The 18,660-nt window shown below is 39.8% G+C and overlaps 1 protein-coding gene across 3 annotated transcripts in view; it reads right to left on the bottom strand.

The window, feature by feature from the left end:
* Positions 1–14,173, bottom strand: part of AKT3 (AKT serine/threonine kinase 3) — a 325,616-nt gene extending 311,443 nt beyond the window's left edge. For 2 of the 3 annotated variants that reach the window (XM_064276763.1, XM_064276764.1), the window contains exons 1-2: positions 14,094–14,173; positions 3,375–3,531 (exon numbers count right to left, since the gene is read on the bottom strand). Coding sequence is in view for 1 of the 3 variants with exons in the window: in XM_064276764.1 (XP_064132834.1) it covers positions 3,375–3,420 (46 nt within the window). In the remaining 2 variants the exon portion in view is untranslated. Of the gene's footprint in view, positions 1–3,374; positions 3,532–14,093 lie in introns of those variants that run through there. The other variant, XM_023549330.2, reaches the window with a different exon arrangement.
* Between the last annotated feature and the right edge of the window lie 4,487 nt (positions 14,174–18,660).

The following is an 18,660-nucleotide window of genomic DNA, read 5'->3' on the forward strand; positions in this document are numbered from 1 at the left end:
TTACTATATGAATATCGAAAGAACTATAACTCATCCTCCTTAAACTTCGGAACCTCAAGGATAAAGAGGCATCAATATAAAAAGCTTACAGAGGAAAAAACAGGTTATTTACAAAGAAATGATTCATATTAACATAAAACTTGTAAGTAAAACTGGGTACTAAAAAGCAATGGAATGCAATCTTCAAAGTTTTGAGGGAAAATTGTTTTAAACCTGAATTCTATACCCAGCCACAGTATCAACCTGGTATGAAAGTGGAAAACATAATTTCAAAAATTGTGTTGAAAAGTATCCACACATGTTCTAAAAAAAATTACTTCAAAAAGTACTCTAGAAATACCGTAAAAGAAATCCAGAACAAAAGACAAACATGAGATCTAAGAAAGCATAGAGCTTGTCCAAGAATGCAATTAAATAGCATAATATTAACTGTGCATCAGATCCAGAAAGAAGTCAGTTTTATATTACAGCTTTGACAGATAGTATGATTAAAAAGCTGGATAACCAAGGGATATGATGAACAAGATCGTTGGTTTTTTCCCTTCTACCAATAAGGGAAAAAACCAACGATTAAGAAAATCCAGGAAAAACAAAGTCATGGTCCAAACTAGAAGCCAAACTAAGATATGTGATGATCTTAAGTACAAATTCAGTATAAGAAATCCATTATGGATCCCATCATAATGCTTCGTTTAGCAGTATTGTTTATGTAATCATAATACTGTTTATTGATTTTCAGAATCAACAAATACAACTATGCTAAACCTTGTCAATATTAAATGAACGTTATAGCTAACGTAAGTCGACAAGGGAATGTGAGGAATTCAAGGTAGAGATGGTGACAGGCACTGATTTCTATGTACCAAGTAGCATATTTAGAGATGACACCTAAAAACTTTCTAAAGTGTCCAAGAATTAGAGTTGTAACTATGAGGCAACCAAAAAAAAAGTAAAAATAAAAATATACCTAACAAAGACAGTGAGAAAAAAGGAGACTAGGTATTAAGAGTTAAATTTTTCATTGTTCACAGTGGGGAAACACTAGATTACTTAAGACTGATTGGTCAAAAAATAAAGTTTAGAATATTCTATATAAAATAGAATATATAAAATCACATATATATTAGATAATAATCAGCAAAAGAATTAAAAATGGAAAAAGTCTAAAATAGTAACCTTTGAAAAGTGAAACTAATTGACAGAGGCAGAGAGTAAAAAGATTTTTTTTACTTGTTATTTTATAGTTTTGTGTACTATTCAAATTCTTATTTTTATATGGCCATTAATCCTCTAAATAAACACACACACACACACACACACAGAGTCATTACACACCCCCTCCCCTGACCAGTGCGGGAAACACACAAATTCTTATTCATTTATGCCTTTTCCTGCCTTCCATGCACTATATACCAACCTTCTGTTACGGTATTTCAGTCCAGACACAATTAATTAAATAGACTCAACAGCCACCCTAACGCTTGGTAAAATGTGGAGACAGGAACAGCTTACAGTAGTGTTTGAACTGTCAAGGCACGTTCACATCCATTATCTCAATTAATCCTCAAGACAGTCGTGTGAGCAGACTTTAGAAACCAGTACAGTTAAACTCCAGAAGGTTGAAGTGATTTGCCACCCCCCCAAAAAAAACAAAGTAGGAAAAATAATAGACAAATTAAAAAACAAGCAACACCACAAATAAACTTCACATAGCACTGAAATCTGAAAATGCTTTCCAAATGTACAACAGCACGTGGAAGAAATGATACTTAACAATACAAATGGTCAGCCACTTGGTAATACAGTTTGGCAGTTCTCATGAATTTAAACACACACTTCTTATAAAGTTAAACATACACTTACCATACAACCCAGCATTTCATCCCTAGGTAATTACCCAAGAAAAATGAAAACATATTGGCACACAAAGATACGTAATCGAATGTTCATAGCAGATTTATTCAGAGTAGTCAAAAATTGGAAACAACCCAAATGACCATCAACTGGTAAAGAAATACGCAAATGGTGGTATATCCAGATAATGGACTACTACTCAACAATAAAAAGGAACAAACTACTTATCTACACAACAACATGGGTAGATCACAAAAGTATTACACTAGGTGAAAGACAAACAGACACAAAGGACTAGGTACTATACGAGTCCATTTATGTGAATCTCTAGTAAAATAAAACTGTAGCAACAGAAAGCTAGGACTAAGGGAAGAGGGCTGACTAAAAAGGGAACCAAAGGAATTTTTGTGGGTCATGAGCATGCTCTATATAACTGTAATATTGGTTACAAAACTGTTTTTACATTTGTCGAAATTCATCAAACTGCACAATTAAAACTGGTCACTTTCCCTGCATGTAAATTATACCTCTACAAAGCTGATTTTCAAAAACTCAGTAACACATAATCACACTTTACTACTGACAACTCTTCAGCATAGGTATTAAATACAGGCCTTCAAATGATACTAAAATCAATATCTAAGAGGTAACTTTTAACCAGACAATAGATACACAGGAACTAAAAAATTCTGGAAATGGGGTAGTCCTCATCCTTGGGCATGTGGGTAAAGAATTTGTTAGTGTGTTGCCTAGCAACTCACCTAAACTCTAGATTTCTAATAAACACATTGATGACCACACAAGCAGATGATCTCACAAAGTATAAGCTAAGCTATATATTAAGGTGTTCTTCCTTTAATTAAAAAATAAAAGATGCATTTGAATTATCTAAAGTAAGAGTGAACAAGAAATACTAAAGTAGATTATGAGAAATAAAATTATGGAACTAGATATAAATTTTAAGAAAAGTTTTTCTTATCTGGCCTTCTATTTTAGGACTTTACTTACCTAATTTATGAGATAGTTTAGTCCTTAAATTTGTAGGCAAATCCTTCCCCCTTTACTACTTTTTAAGCCCTTCCCCTGCCACCACCCAAATCAGCTTAATGTAATTAAATACTTTTATTTATGTATTTACGTGTTTTCAAATGCATACAGGACAGATACTTTTCTAGATATTAGGTCAGCTTTTTAAGATACTATGCCACATTGTAGAAATGCAGAAAATGCCATATTAACTTTCTGTAACATGAATGCACACAACACATCACAAAGTCAAACCTGGCTTCACAACTGCATTATAAATTATTAAAAACAAGAACGACAAAGAAATTCCTAAGTAACATGCAAATTCCTAACACATATGTTAAATATCATTTCACTTTTACTGAACACAGCATGCCACAACTGACTTTGTTAACAGCATCAAAAAGCAAACAAAAAACATCAATTTCCAGCACACCATTAACTGTTCAGCAGTCTTACCAACCATGTAGTTTTTGGTTTTGTGGAGCACTTACCCCTCTTCTGAACCCAACCTTCTTTCACAATGGTAACATCGCTCATGATGGCTCCCCTCTGAGCCCCAACTTGGAGAAACGGTACTTTGTGATATCAGCTTTGGGGTTTGGATTCTCTGCTGCTGCTGCCCTTCCCACTCTCTAGTGATGACTCAGCCTGGAAGGAAGTATTGAAGAAAGAATTTCTTTTTTTTTTTCCATTCTTGCAACGCACATAGCAATAACAAACAACTAATTCTTTGTAAATGTCTTCAACTGGCCTGACCTCACATAAAAGTCTAGTTCTTCAAACTTGGGAACTTATTTATTAAATAGTTCTAGAATGAATGCACTTCCCCGGTCTTGTGACGGATTTCAAATGATAGTGAAACTTTTACCATAAGATGTTGCAACAGAAATGTCTTAAGAAAAGCTCTGTCCCACCTACACATACAATAGGGAAAATCTGTAGGGTGATGTGAGTTTGAGATGAAAGTTCAGTGACCTAAAAGCAAATCTTCATGTATGCCTACTTTCAAAATCCCTGTAATTTCAGAAATAGTTTTGGCAAAGCAATTATGAATGTTTTTAATTGCTGCATGTTACGTAAAATACCATGGGCCAAGAAACCAACATTTGTGTATTCTTACTCTGTGTTGTTCCAAGAAATATTTTGGGTAGATTACAAAAAATACACAATATAAAATCAATTATTTAAGTAGACAATAAAAGTGAAACAAAGGGAATATTAAAGTGGAAAAAATATTAACTTTCAAGAAGTGTCAAGAACTAATACAGGTACTTAGATCTATTATTCTCAGGTTACTTTAACAACAATTCTAAGAGGGTACTATTAACTCCATCTTATAGACAGGGCAATTAAGGCTTTCAGAGATTAAGCAGCTTGCCCAACTCAAACACAGCTAATGAAAGATGGAGAAAAGATCTGAACCCAGGCTATCTGACTTCAAGCCTGCATTCGTAACTCCAGAACTGTACTGCCTTAGGTAAAAAGAAGCTAGAGTCAAGAGTCTACGTATGTGTGAAAGGAGGGCCACAAATCTGGCACAAAGCTTTCAGGAAGACAATGCAAGTAAGGAGATACAATCAGTTTCCATTTTACAGTATCCATAAACTTTTTAAAAAAGAAAAAAAAGAGTTTCTCAGAAGGAATACAATTACCATTCTTCCCGGGATAAAAATCAAAAATTTATTCCATGAGTCTTCATAAAATAGCTTACAGTGTAATAAACAAAGTCCTCGAAAACATCACCCCCATACACAGAGCAATGAGTTTCAGAGCTATTTCTTATTGTTCCTCTCCATCAAAAAAGCAAAACGTCAACATACAATTGAATTCACTAAACCACTTCCATAGAAGGGGACCAAAAAACATGGTCCAGACATACAGTCGTAGTGGTCCAGGAACACAGGCATAAATTTTAGGTAACCAGAAAAATGGATGGATGAACTGCATAACTATGCTACTCTCTCAACTCATGTGCCCCAAATCATCCACAGTCTCCCATCCAGCCTTTCATGTTACTAAAAACACTGATCTGCAAAAACAATAAGGTAGATATTAGGTTTGTAATTTGCTTCCTAGGACAGAGCGAATTTCACCTCCTCCAACAGTCCTCACCTGTCTAGAATTTTATGCTATCCAATGAGCTATAACAGACAAAATTTATTTTTCTTTAAAGCTTATCCCATTAAATATTTCAATGTTGAATGATCTGATTTTTTCCCCACTTTTATAAAAAGTTTCACAGAAAATTCTTGGCAAATTTGATTCAGAAGTCACACAAAGCAGTTACACTAAAAGTACCTTCATTGAGAACTATTTGAAAATTTGATAATAATTGTATTTCAATGTCATTTTACAGTTTACAAAACATTTTCATATCTTTTACTTTATTTGATCCCATTATAATTTAGGCAGGCAATCTGACAATGCTTGGGACATTCAACAAACTGGAATGAATGAAGCAAAGTAGACGCAGATTTCCACAACTATTAAAGACCAGGCAAAGCAAATTAAGTCAACAAGGAGAATGGGATTAAACCATCTTAAAAACAAAACTAAATTTAAGGACTATGGAAGCACCTATATTAAACACTTAAAGTTATAATATTCTTCCCCATTCATTAGTGTTTCCTACAGACCTCTACTAACTGCAACACATTAAACACATTAAAATTATCTTTTCCTTCAACATTCTTTTGACTGTTTTTTGGTTTTTTTGGATGTTGTTGAGCATATACACAGCAGGACATATACCAATTCAACAATTTCTACAACTCAGTGTCTCTGATTAGGTTCAAGTTGTTCCACCATTCTCACCCTCCTTTTCCAAATTGTCCCTCCCACATTAACCCTTTCAAGATCCGTGGGCCATAGGGTAGCCTACCCACTTTTTATGCCTCTGGAGTTCTTTGGAAAGGGGGCAGCCCAATTTTAACACGTTTAGCCTCAAGGTGGGAGACTCTGAAATGCGTGAAACTCAAAAATCCTGAGTGGGAACCTCATTTTTGTGTAGATCAAGCATTGTCTTAGGTGATGCCTCCCAGATGCAAGAATTTCCTAAAATGCTGACAGGTTTTGACAGGTCTGCCTCCTCAGTAGTTTCCCTTCTACTACATTTTCATGAGAATGTACTTATGGTGAGAATAAGCTATCACCAGTCTTCATTCAGTCATAGCGGCCATTTTCTCCTTTATGCCAGTCATTGTTTCCAGGTATCACTGGCTCCCTTCTTTCCTATCTTTTGAATAATGTAATATTCAGTAAATAATGCCTTTCCAATAAAGGATAATGCATTGCAGCAGCACTTTTCAAGAGACTGGAACTCCTACAAATTATTCCTATCCTGCTTTCAATCTGAGGGTCCAATCATTGCTCCGACATGTAACATGTGGAATGCACCGCTGTGAGCAGTTCTGCAGTATTCCAGGGCAGCTGTTTCTGCTTCTTAGCTGTTAGCACTGCTTTTGTTATAATGAAGAACATATAGTAGTGGTAATTTTCCTGAGATTCAAATTCCTTTAGTTTTACTTGTTTTGCCTCTGAGTACTGCTTTTGCAGTAATGAAGAATGTATTGTAGTGGTAATCGTCCTAAAATTAAAAAAAAAAAAAAAAACTCTTGGCTTTATTTATTTATTTGGGCTATAAGTACTGCTTCTGCAATAAGGAAGAATGCACTGTACCATGTTTTGAAAAGTTTCATGAAAAATAATAAAAAGGCTAAGAAGGAGACTAGAACAAAATTTATGTGCGGTCATTGCCAGGTGCCTTCATGTTTTACCTCATTTTGCAAATTTTCAAGAAATAAAATTTAAACCTAATTTTATCACTGACCCATATCAGCAAGATTTATGTCATCCAGAGACCACTAGGACATATGTGATGCCAGATAATGAGTATCAATATCCATAACTCATAACAAAAATTCTGAATTGGTCCTGTAGTCAGCATGCCTTCATTAGTGAAAACACATACTATCAACGAAAAATTCAAAAGAAAAATAATTGTGTCTTGAAAGAGTTAACTCACACCCCTCTAAACTTCCAATCTAATCTTTGAAGTTGCTGTTGTCAATTTGATCCCATAAAGATAGTTCTTAAAAGAGCACAACGCTCAAGGCGACGTTCTTTACTAATTCAACTAAACTACCAGGAGAACCTTCTGATTTAAGGTTCACAGATTTAAGGGAAATGGTTTCAGGGGTTCATCCAGCCTCCATGGCTCCAGAAGGTCTGAGTCCATGAGGATTTGAAATCTTCTGCATTTTACCCCTTTTGATCAGGATTCTGCTATTGAATCTTCGATAAAAATGTTCAGTAATGGTAGCCGGGCACCATCCAGTACTGGTCTCATGGCAAACGAGGCAATTGTTCATGGGGGCAATTAGCAACACATTCCATTTCCTCCTTCTATTCCTGACTTTCCTTCTTCCTCTGTTTCTCCAGGCAAATGAAGAACAATTGTTGTGCCTTGGTTGGCTGCCTGCAAGCCTTTAAGACCTCAGGCACTATGCAACGAACTAGCAGGTAAAACAGAAGTACTAAACAGGTTGTTTGGCCAATTAATTGGATGTCTGATGAAACCATGACCCTAAACCTCCAAACCATGGAACTAAATACCATGAGGTATTTGGTCGTATATAAGCAGCCTAAGTAAAAACCTTTTTTTTTTGGGGGGGGGGGGGTTGGGGAAGCAGCCTAAGTAGCTGCTTTTATTGTTGTTGTTGTTGTCTTTATAGTTTTGGGCTCTTAATATTGATGTCTTTTAATTATTTTTGTTGACATTAAGTTTTGGCTCTTAAAAAAAAAAAGACAAGCATCAACATTGCTCACAATTATCCATCACAGAAGAAAAACGGGAAAGAATGGCACATTTTCTTAATTATTCAAGAATTTTTAAAAAATAGTCATTTACTTATGGCAACCAACCATTCAATTTTAAGTAATAATTAAACTTTTTCACACATCTTTAAAAATTTTATCTACTCAAAAATGTGTAGTGTAACAAATCCATGATTTGTTATCAATGGGCTTTCACAAATGCCACCTCATTTGACTCTTACAAAAGATACCTGTAGAGTAGCTACTGCATTCACAATTTTGAAGCTACAAGAACTGTTAGCTGCAGAGTAACTACCTACCATTCAATCTGGGGAGTTTTCTACCAAATACCATAACATGAACTCTCAAAATTATGTAATTAACATTTCCAAATAGTTCTGAACATCTTTTCAGTGTCAAGTTTTATTCTCACCAGTCCAGTAAAGCACAATATCTTCAAATAAATTAAAAACTAAATATAATTACAGCATCACATACTAAATTATAACAACAGAAACTAAATATAGGCTGACATAAAGTTAAAAGGTACTCCAGCAATTCTTTTTATGAATAAGAACAAAATTCAAAGGGTAATAATTTCTTATACTGTTTAAGTTAAAAGCTACAATTCTACAACTTTCTCTAAACTACAAACTCTTGCTATAATTAACATTACATAAAATATACTTTTTGATATACTAGCTAAATTGAATTCATTAAAGACAACTAATGTTCAAATACAATAGAATGTTACTACCTTGAAATACTAATGATGGTCAAACTTGTTGCCGTCAAGTAAAATTTGACTCATGGCAACCCTACAGGACAGAGCAGAAGTGCCCCACAGGGTTTCCAAGGAGTGGCTGATGGATTTGAACTGCTGACCTTCTGGTTAGCAGCCAAACACTTAACCACTGTGCCACCAGGGTCCCAGTGATGGTCAAGGGCAACTGTAATATAATTTTATGGCATTTGCTGATTTCAAGAAATAGGTAAAACCAATACTTGCCATAATAAAAGCATAGGGCTATATCAAACTTTTAAACAGGGTCTGCAGAAGAAAAATACTGAGGTAGAAAGGAATTCAAGACAAAGTGGCCTGCACCTCAAATAATTCTAAGTCAGCCTGTTCCTTTTAAGAGCATTATTCTGTTAAAGGCATATCATATATGAAGTAAATCACACAAACTCTATATATTGGATAACTTTCCTCTGCTTAGAGTATATTAATGCACTTTGAAAGAGTTCTTAAAAACATTTCTATAGATATCTTCACTGAGTTTCACACTATGGCAAAATAAGCAAAGAAGAAAATTTCTAACTTTCACACAAAATAATAGTTCTTCCAAAATGCCAAGAGAATTCTTAAAAAAGCAACCTTACAAATGTTAAAACACAGATACAATTACATATTTTTCTCCTCTTCTCTATGCCTGTTTGGGGGTATCTGAGTTCCAATTCAACCAACACGTCCATGATGAATCAAATAAAATAGCAATGTGTGCTAGGTAGCATACTTAATGCCCTAATTTGAAACAACTAGGAAAAAGCTCATTGGATTGCTCTGGTTCACCTAAACCACTGAACAAGCCATTGGTAAGCTGTCACTACATTTCTCACATAAAGCATGGTTTATCTCTGTGTGAAGGCACCTGTAACAACTTGAACAGGTTGAGAATTGCTACTAAAAGGATTTTGGTTGTATAGTTGGCAATTTTTTCAATAATACTTTTCCATACACATGTAAAATCCTTCTGAAATCTGTCTTGGAGACCTCCCTGATTATAAAGTGAAAACAATCCACACATACATATGAAATACAATTGGTACATAGTCCATTAGTTGACAAAAAATCAGTCTCACAGATTTACCACCCGATTAAACTGATAGCTAACCAGTACGTATGCAATCCTCTAACAAGGCTCATCACAGTGGTGTTACTAGAATGAGCACGGGAAGGACCAAAGAACACGGGTCCTTGTTCCCAACTCTGCCTACCTGAGCGATGATGTATAAGGTCACTTTAACTGTGCCTCAGTTTCCTTAGCCATAAAACCCAGAGAATCAGAAAAACTCCCAATAGCTGTATAGCTCTCCCAGAGCTAATATTTGTGATTCTACAAAACCTACTGGTTATCTACTTCAGGTATAGACAGCACTGTAAGCGGCAGTATCACGTTTGCACACACTTTGTCCTCAAAAAGTTGAATGTATAGTTAGGAAGATAAAACATTCAAACTACAAAATTTAACTTTGATAAAATTTGAGCTAAAAACTGGTTGGTAAAACACTGGCTCTCCTCCACATCTCTCCTTCAACAAAATGTACTTAGAGGCCTTCTTACTTAAAACTAGGGGGGAAAATTCCTCACTTGAAAATCTTTTTTGTGTTTTCTCCTAGTAAAAAAAATTTTTTTTTTTTTTACTTTTTCCTCTGAGTATTAGTAAAATATACCCAGTTGGAAACACAAAATCTCTACAGTATTCTGCAGCTATAAGCAAAAAAAAAAGGTCCAAAGCAGAACCTTTAAATAGTGATATACACAACTTAAACTAAAAGTCTATGTCAAGATCATTACACTAAAAATTAATTTTAAGTTGGAAAAAAATTCACAAAATAATATCGTTTTCAGTATAAGCAATACTGAAAAGAGAACTAAAATAGAAATCCACAGGTCAAGAAGCATCTATTGACTAGTACTTGATGATAACCCAGTAAAGGAAATGTGTTTACATCTAACTTGAGAACTACTATGATGCTACAGTAAAATATGTACACATTTGAGGCATTTAATTTGGTATCTGAAACAACTGAAATGAAAAGGAATGTTAATACATCAGTCATTAACAGTTTCAGGACACTTTTCTTACTACTTTGATTCCACTACCTTACCTAAATTTAGCAATGTCACTGCAAACTCTAATAATGGTGCAAACAAGTTATGAAAGAGACTAAAATAAAAAATGTTTTAAAATTAGGAAAGTTAAAACAGATTTTTACGATGCCAAAGTAAGTGTTTTTCTCATGTGAAAATCACTTTCAAAAGTGTAGCAGAGGTTGTTGTGAAGATTAAATGAATTAATACATGGCAAATGCTCACCAGGTACTGGCTAGCATTAACTCTAAAGTGAATCTAGCCCATCATACATAAAAACTGGTGATAAAACATTTAACAGTAAATGATTCAGGGCTAGCTTCAGGCAACTCTAGAAAAGTACATACTCTGTGACACCAGGAGTTAGAATACTGATGCACACTCTAACATCTGGAGGTAAGAAGAGTTAATTTTAAATGATTTAAATATCCCAGCACAAATCTTATACAAAAACTATGTGCATTCATTGATATTAAGAAAAATTAAAATGCAAGTCAAATTACAAGGCTGAGTTGGTTAAAACAAAATGAATATGGTTGGTTTTTCTGTTCCTGAATGTTACTTAAATCTAAATGGTTTTATATTTAAATACTTTATTTCTTTAATACTATAAGAACAACCCAAAAAACCAAACCCACTGGTGATTCCGATTCATAGCAACCCTACAGGACAGAGCAGAACTGTCCCACAGGGTTTCCAAGACCGTTAAGTCCCTACAGAAGCAGACTGCCACAGCTTTCAGCCATGGAGCTGCTGGTGGGTGCTCGGGTTTGGGTTAGCAGCCCAGCACTTTAACCACTGCGCCACCAGGCCTCCTTCTATAAAGACAAGATCAAAAAAAAAAACTAACACACCGTTAACAATAATTGTCTTAACTTGTAAATGGTGAATTCTTGAACTAAACGGTAAAACAAAATAAAGTGCAGTTATCTTTTCAGAAAAGTATGCAAAGTTTGCAAAAAGTTTAAACTTCTACAAAATCAGTTTGTAAAACAGGTTCCTCTTTCAAAAGAAACCCAAATAGTTGGAAATGTCCGTTGAATTTTATAAGAAAGAAAATGTCTTATATATTTAAATCAAAATTAATACTTTTTAAAAATCCTGATTTAGTCCCTACTTTATTAGCACAAGACCCTATGCTTGGTACATTTGTCCAATAGCAAGTTTCACTAAAATGTGCTTAGATGTCCAATGATTCTGAAAGCAAGTTTTTCCTAACGCTAGTGATCTTCTGAATGAAATGTAAATATTAAAAGTTTTTATTCAAATCAGCCCCTAGCACACAGTTAGACTCAAATAGTGGAATCAGTGAAACTTAACAGTCTTTTGGCGCTGTAAGCAAAAAAGAGTCCAAAGCAGAACCTTAAATAGTGATATACACAACTTAAACTAAGAGTCAATGTCAAGATCATTAAACTAAAAATTAATTTTAAATTGGGAAACAATTCACAAATAATTAGAGGCTAAATATAGTAGGACAAAATTCATATAATAAGTTCATAAACTTTTTTGCAAAATCACCTTAGACTAAATAGTATTTTTAAAATAATAAAACTTAAAACTCTAAGTACAAAACGCAAACATGAAACTGAAAAAACCCTACATTTAACTAAACCCAAATGCCTGTCCCATTCATGTGATATATGCACTCTACCATTTCAAAATCAGAAGCTTGAATCAAAGATACCAGGGTTAATCTCAGTAAGGGAAAAAAAAGTACATCTTCAAATGCAATCTTCTTAATAAGCTTTCAAAATCAAATTATGTAATAATTTTAAAAACCCTAGAGTTCTGATATAGCTTGTATACAAATCTGTATTGTCATGTACCTCGGAAGGCTAATAACCTACTCATAAATAGACCTTTTAATAAAAACATTTTCATGTTTTAGACAACCACCTTCAAGATATATGGATATTTGTTTACATGTATTTCACGAATGACACTCAAGTTCTGAAGACCCAAAAACCCAGTGCCGTCTTAATCATTATTTCCCAAACCATCTTTACTGGACTCTTCTACCTTTGTTTTTTCAACTAGTTCCTAACTGAATATATAACCTAATCAGCTCTTACCAAAAACAAAACTCAGTAGTTGTCTTAGTGATTTTACAGCCTTAGATATAACACTCCGATGCTTTACCAAATATGTAACAAGTCTAAATTGACGATCTGAAGCAATTGGCCATGTATTAACTGCAAAAAATCATTATTTTATATTCTTTAGCTCCAAGATGAACTAAGAACAAAGCGTGACCATTTTATCCTAACTTAATCAATACAAATACATAGATTTCAATGTTCAATTTCTATTTGGAAGGGTATCAATTACAACCTACTGGGCTTTCAACCAATGTAAGACACTGGTGAAAAAAGTTGGTTTTATTTTCATCATAGCGTATTTTGATGTAAGCAATGTTTTTTTAATGTAAGCATCCTAACCTTGACTTATGCGTATGCACCGCCTCTGCTTTCAGAAGATAAACAGTAAGTACTGATATTTGAAAACCTGGCCCCAAAGAGATTCAGTATCTCTAGCCTAGCTGTGGATTCCCGGGAAATCCCAAACACCGGGTGACCCTGCCCAGGCGTCGGCACGAACACATCAACCAGCTAGGCTTTAACTCTGGCTCTGAAGGGCCCCACCAGCATCATGGCTGATGCTGACCGATGCGCAGGGGAAGGAGGTGGACGAGGAAGAGGCTGGTTTGTTTACTTGCAGCCTGAGCCGCCGCCGCCGCCGCCAGCCGCGACAGCATCTCCGCACATTTCTATTCTTAGCACACAACTCCCAAGCGGATCAAAACCCCACTACTATTAAAAACACAGACAAGCGCGTTACCCACCTCCCACACACCCCCCACCCCACCAGGGCCGTCTTTTCCTGCGCGCCGCCCGCCGGGTGGGCTGGGGAGGCAGGAGACCCCGGGGACTCCTGCGCATCCTTGCCTTCACCCCACCCCACGCGCGCAGACAGCCCCAGCGCCAGGGCGCGCGGCAGACAGCACCCTCCCCCCCACCCAAACACACAGACGCCGGCCGCTCCACGCGTTACATAACCTCGCCGCCACCCCAGGCCAGGCCGGCGCCCCCTCCCCACGCCGCGCGGCCAGGCGGGAGGGGCGCGGGGAAGCAGCGAGAGTTGCGCAGAGACTAGAGGCGCCGGGGCCGGAGCAGCCCAGACACGGACGGTACGGCTAGGCCGAGAACACCCCTCCCCGGCCCCCGTGCACCGTCGCCCCCCGGCTGCCCCCGGAAAGTGAGGGGCTGTCAGTGTCATCCGCAGCGGGCATCCCTCGGCCTCCCCACCCACACCCCAAAGCCTCCAGTGACCCAGCCCCCGCCCATGCCCCCGGCGCCCACCTCCCCGGCGCGGTGACAGCCCAGACGCCCCTGCTTCACCCCACCCCCGCCGCCACCCCCCGCCGGAGAGAGGCTGCGAGGGAGGACCGCGCCGGGGGGCCGGCGAGAGTACAGCAGACGCGGGGAGGGGGACGAGGGTGGGGGGCGGTGGCTGTTACCTGCAAAGGCGGCGGCGGCGGCCCCGCAGCTGCTCGGGCGGCGGCGGAGGATGGAGCCGGGGGGGCGGGGGGAGGAGAGGGGGCGACTCGGGGGTCCCCCCTCCCTCCTCCTCCCCTCCTGTCCTCCCCCCACCCCGCAGAGCCTCTGGCCCCCCTGGAGCCCGGTGCGGCCGGCGGGCGGGCGGGCGGGCGGACGAGCGAAGGGCTGCAGGGGTGGGAGGGAGGGAGCCGGCCGGGCCGGGCCGCGGAGCTGGAGCGGGAGGCGGCGGCGGCGGCGGGAGGAGGAGGGAGCGGGAGGCGGCGGCGGGGGGAGGAGGAGGCGGAGACTCTACATGGGAATCGGATATCGGCTACAAATTCAATTCATCACCAGAAAACACCGCTCGGGCGGGGGCCGGGGCCGGCCGGCCTGGCGGCGGGGGGCGGAGGCTCGGGGCCCCGGGGCGCGCCCCGCAGGGTCGGGGCGTCTGTGGCCTCCTCCGCCGGGCCGCGCCTCGCCTGGGGGACCCCGCCGCCGCCTCCCCGCCCCCTCCTTCCTCCCTCTCGGGGCCGCCGCTCGGTTCTCGCCGCCGCCGCAGCCGCCGCCGCCGCGGGGCTTGTTGTTGACTTTGAGGAAAACTCCTGACGTCAGGGGCTGGCTCTCGGCGACTGGCGGGAGCGGCTTCCCCGCGTCCCCGGCCCTGCCCGCCGCCTCTGCTCCCCTCCTTGCCGGGCCCCCCAAACCCGCAGCGCCCGGCGCCCCCTCTCCTTCTCTCGCGAGAACATCCCCCCAGCCAGCCAGAGCCTGGAGTGGGGGCAGTCGTTCCCGGGCGGGAAGTTCTGGGTTTCCCCGGCGCCCTCGTGGCCCCGGGCGGGCATCCGAGGCCCAGGAGCTGTGGCTGCCCTCCCGGTGGCTTTCGCGGGAAGAGCCCGCTCCCTGCCCCCACGCACCCACCCGCCCCAGCCGCAGACGCGCGCCGCCGGGAAGGGCAGCTCCGCCCGACCACCGCGGCTCCTCAGGGAGGTCAGGCGCGGCGCGAGGGCAGACACCTGGGAGCCCCTGAGGTGGGCGGGGCTCGATGGAGAGCGGACCCGGGGAGCTGGAGCCCGGCGCGGGCTACCCACCCGTCTGGACCTCAGGGAGGAGGGGCTCCTGCCCATCCCCAAACGCGAAACGAAGCCCCACTGTCCTAGGACACATCGCTGTGCTGCCCAAGCACACCTTTCCGACCTGCTAGCAATCCACAGCGCTCCCTGTGAGCACGCATAACCACACCAACTAGACAGGTTGCAAAAAAAAAAGAAAGTCCGTTGCCGTCGAGTCCATTCCGACCCCTATGGACCCTGTTAGGTAGGTTGCAGTGGAGTCCTAATTCATTCTTGAAATTACCACCTTTTTAAGAAATACTAGTTTTCATTGACTTTGGGGAAGCCATGATTTATTGCATTCACGACGAAGATAACCGTTTCATTATTTCTTTTGAAGTTCATGGCCCCTGAGAATATTTGCAATGGAGACACTTTTTGTAAAATGGCAATATTTCTTTACCATACATTATACTCCAGAGAGTTATAAAACAAGAAGGTTACTTTTTTCGGAGACCATGTTTTGTCGGTTCTGGAAACACCTGGCAAAAATCTAGTGGTTCTAGCCTTGTTGATACTCGTGTTATTTTCTCCCAAGGCAAAATTCTTTTTAATGCCTTTGGCTTCTTTCTGTAGAAGATACCACGTCCTCCTTCTGCTATACACTTCCTTCTCTGTTTTTCCATGTCCTTAAACTCAATATCGGGTCAGAAGATAATCTTTTTGCAATACTTTTCTGACAACTGCATAATAAAAGTCCTTTTATACTTTTTCCACTGGTATGTATATTGTGGGTTGTGTTTTTACCTGTATGTCTACATCTTTTCTGTTATGGAATGCATAAGTATTGGGATTGTGGGCAAAAGTAGGAAATCTAATTTTTTTTTAATATTTTAAAATCAATCTTCTCCAATTTTAAGGGAAACTTTTTTATCCGAGCATTCTAGAACAAAATTTGCCATTTTAAGAAGCAGATCTGAGAGTGAAGTCCTTGGTTGCTGTCTTTCCTTTTGCCATATTTCCCAGTAAGCCATGAACTGTTCGATAAACATAATCCATATCCTAATCCTATCCTATTCTAAAATGTACATAAATTATTTCCATAATTATCAGACCTATAACAGTCCTATTGGCAAAATGATTCAGTTATAGGCTTCTTGCTATAAAACACAAAACTGGGTCCGATTTATATTCTATAGTAACTTTTCTTTTTTTTGTAATAGTCCCTTCTGAAATCGGCACTAAAAAGAGTGTCTCTGACACTTTTAAATACTTAACTCTGAGAGTTGTAGTGGTGTCCTGAATTACCAGGTATCTTTTACCCGCTAGGATTTTCAATTGTTTCCAATTTTAACATCAAAATATGTATCTTATGAGTCAAAACCTGTTGCCTTCCAGTCAATTCCAACTCACAGTGACCCTATAATATGTCTCCTGGTCTCATCTGAGGAGTTCTAGTGGCACAGTGGTTAAAGCACTGGGCTGCTAACCAAAAGTGTGGCCGTTCAAACCACCCAGCCGCTCTGTGGGAGAAAGCTCTGGCAGTCTGCTTCCATAAAAATTTACACTCTTGGAAACCCTATGGGACGGTTCTACTCTGTCCTATAGGGTGCTATGAGTGGGACTCGACTCTCCGGCAGTATGTTGATCTTATCAAATTGTAGTAAATCTTAAGCGGATTGACATCTAAGGGTGAGTATTGTAAAACTACAATGGATTATACACTCATGTATTTGAAAAATGTGAACTTTTATTTTTGCTCTTCCACTAAGTATTTTGGTAAATTTCTGTAATAACGACCCATCAGCTCATTTTTCTATTATTTAAATATCATGGCTTTTTCTGTGAGACTGTGCCGTTATGAATTTGGCAGAATGTGCCAATTGTGATATGACAATAATCCAGACAAAGTATATACTAGAAGTTTCCTTTTCTTGCCCTCACCACATCTGTTAATCCGTGGGAATGTCCCTCCTAAATTTCAGAGAGAAAACCCTCTTCATTAAATCAGGTATTCCTAAGGCTAACATTTCTCAGTATCAGTCATTTATTCATTCTTCTTGACTGTTTGGATTCCATTTAGCATACTACCAATCACTAAATTAGATACTGAGAGATATTTCTTAGTACTTCCAGCATATCCTGGTAGTAACTTAAACTAGAAGGTACATTTAGAATTCAGATCATTCAAAACCAGTCGCCATTGAGTGGATTCCAACTCATAGTGACTCTATAGGACAGAGGAGAATTGCCCCATAGGGTTTCCAAGGGTTTAAATCTTTTAGGAAGCAGATGCCACATCTTTCTCCCTAGGAGCAGCTGGTGGGTTCGAATTGCCACCCTTTCAGTTAGCAGCTGAGCACCTTAACCACTGCACTACCAGGGCTCCTACAGGTTATTAACACCGCTTGCCATCGAGTGGATTCCAACTCATAGCAACCCTATAGAACAGAGTAGAGCTGCCCCATAGGGTTTCCAAGGAGTGGCTGGTGGATTTGAACTGCCAACCTTTTGGTTAGCAGCCAAGCTTTTAACCACTTTGCCATCAGGGCTCCTACAGATCATCATTACTGTTGTTGTTAGGTGCCGGGGAGTCGGTTCTGACTCATAGCAGCCCTGTATACAACAGTATGAAACACTTTCCAGTCCTGTGCCATTCTCACAATCGTTGCTATGCCTGAGCCCATTGTTGCAGCCACTGTGTTAATCCATCTTGTTGAGGGTCTTCCTCTTTTTGGATGACCTTCTACTTTACCAGGCACGATATCCTTCTCCAGGGACTGACTCCTCCTGATAACACGTCCAAAGTATGTGAGACATAGTCTCGCCACCCTTGCTTCTAAGAATCATTGTGATTGTACTTCTTCCAAGACAGATTTGTTCATTTTTTCGGCAGTCCATGGTATATTCGATATTCTTCGCCAACACCACAATTCAAAAGCGTCAGGTCTTCTTTATTCATCATCCAGCTTTCGCATGCATACAAGGCAATTGAAAACACCATGGCTTGGGTCAGGCTTACCTTAGTCTGCAAGTTAACATCTTTGCTTTTTAACACTTTAAAGAGGTCTTTTGCAGCAGATTTGCCCAATGCAATATGTCATTTGATTTCTTGACTGCTGCTTCCATGGGCGTTGATTGTGGATCCAAGTAAAATGAAATCCTTGACACCTTCAATCTTTGGTCCAGTTGTGAGGATTTTTGTTTTCTTTATGTTGAGGTGCAATCCATACTGAAGGCTGTGGTCTTTGATCTTCATCAGTTAAGTGCTTCAAGTCCTCTTTGCTTTCAGCAAGCAAGGTTGCATCATCTGCATAAAAGATCATTAGGTAACAAGAATTAAATTACAACTTCTCTTTCTTAATAGAAAGGATGTTTTGTCTCCAATGCCTAGGATAAGAGATGGAACAAAGTCGGCACAGAATAAATATGTGTTTAATAAATAAATGAATAAATCTGTGCCCTATGTGCAGTTTATATAGTACTTTCCTCTTGGGCTGCA

The sequence above is a fragment of the Loxodonta africana genome, chromosome 25, assembly GCF_030014295.1.
Source record: "Loxodonta africana isolate mLoxAfr1 chromosome 25, mLoxAfr1.hap2, whole genome shotgun sequence".
NCBI lineage: Eukaryota > Metazoa > Chordata > Mammalia > Proboscidea > Elephantidae > Loxodonta > Loxodonta africana.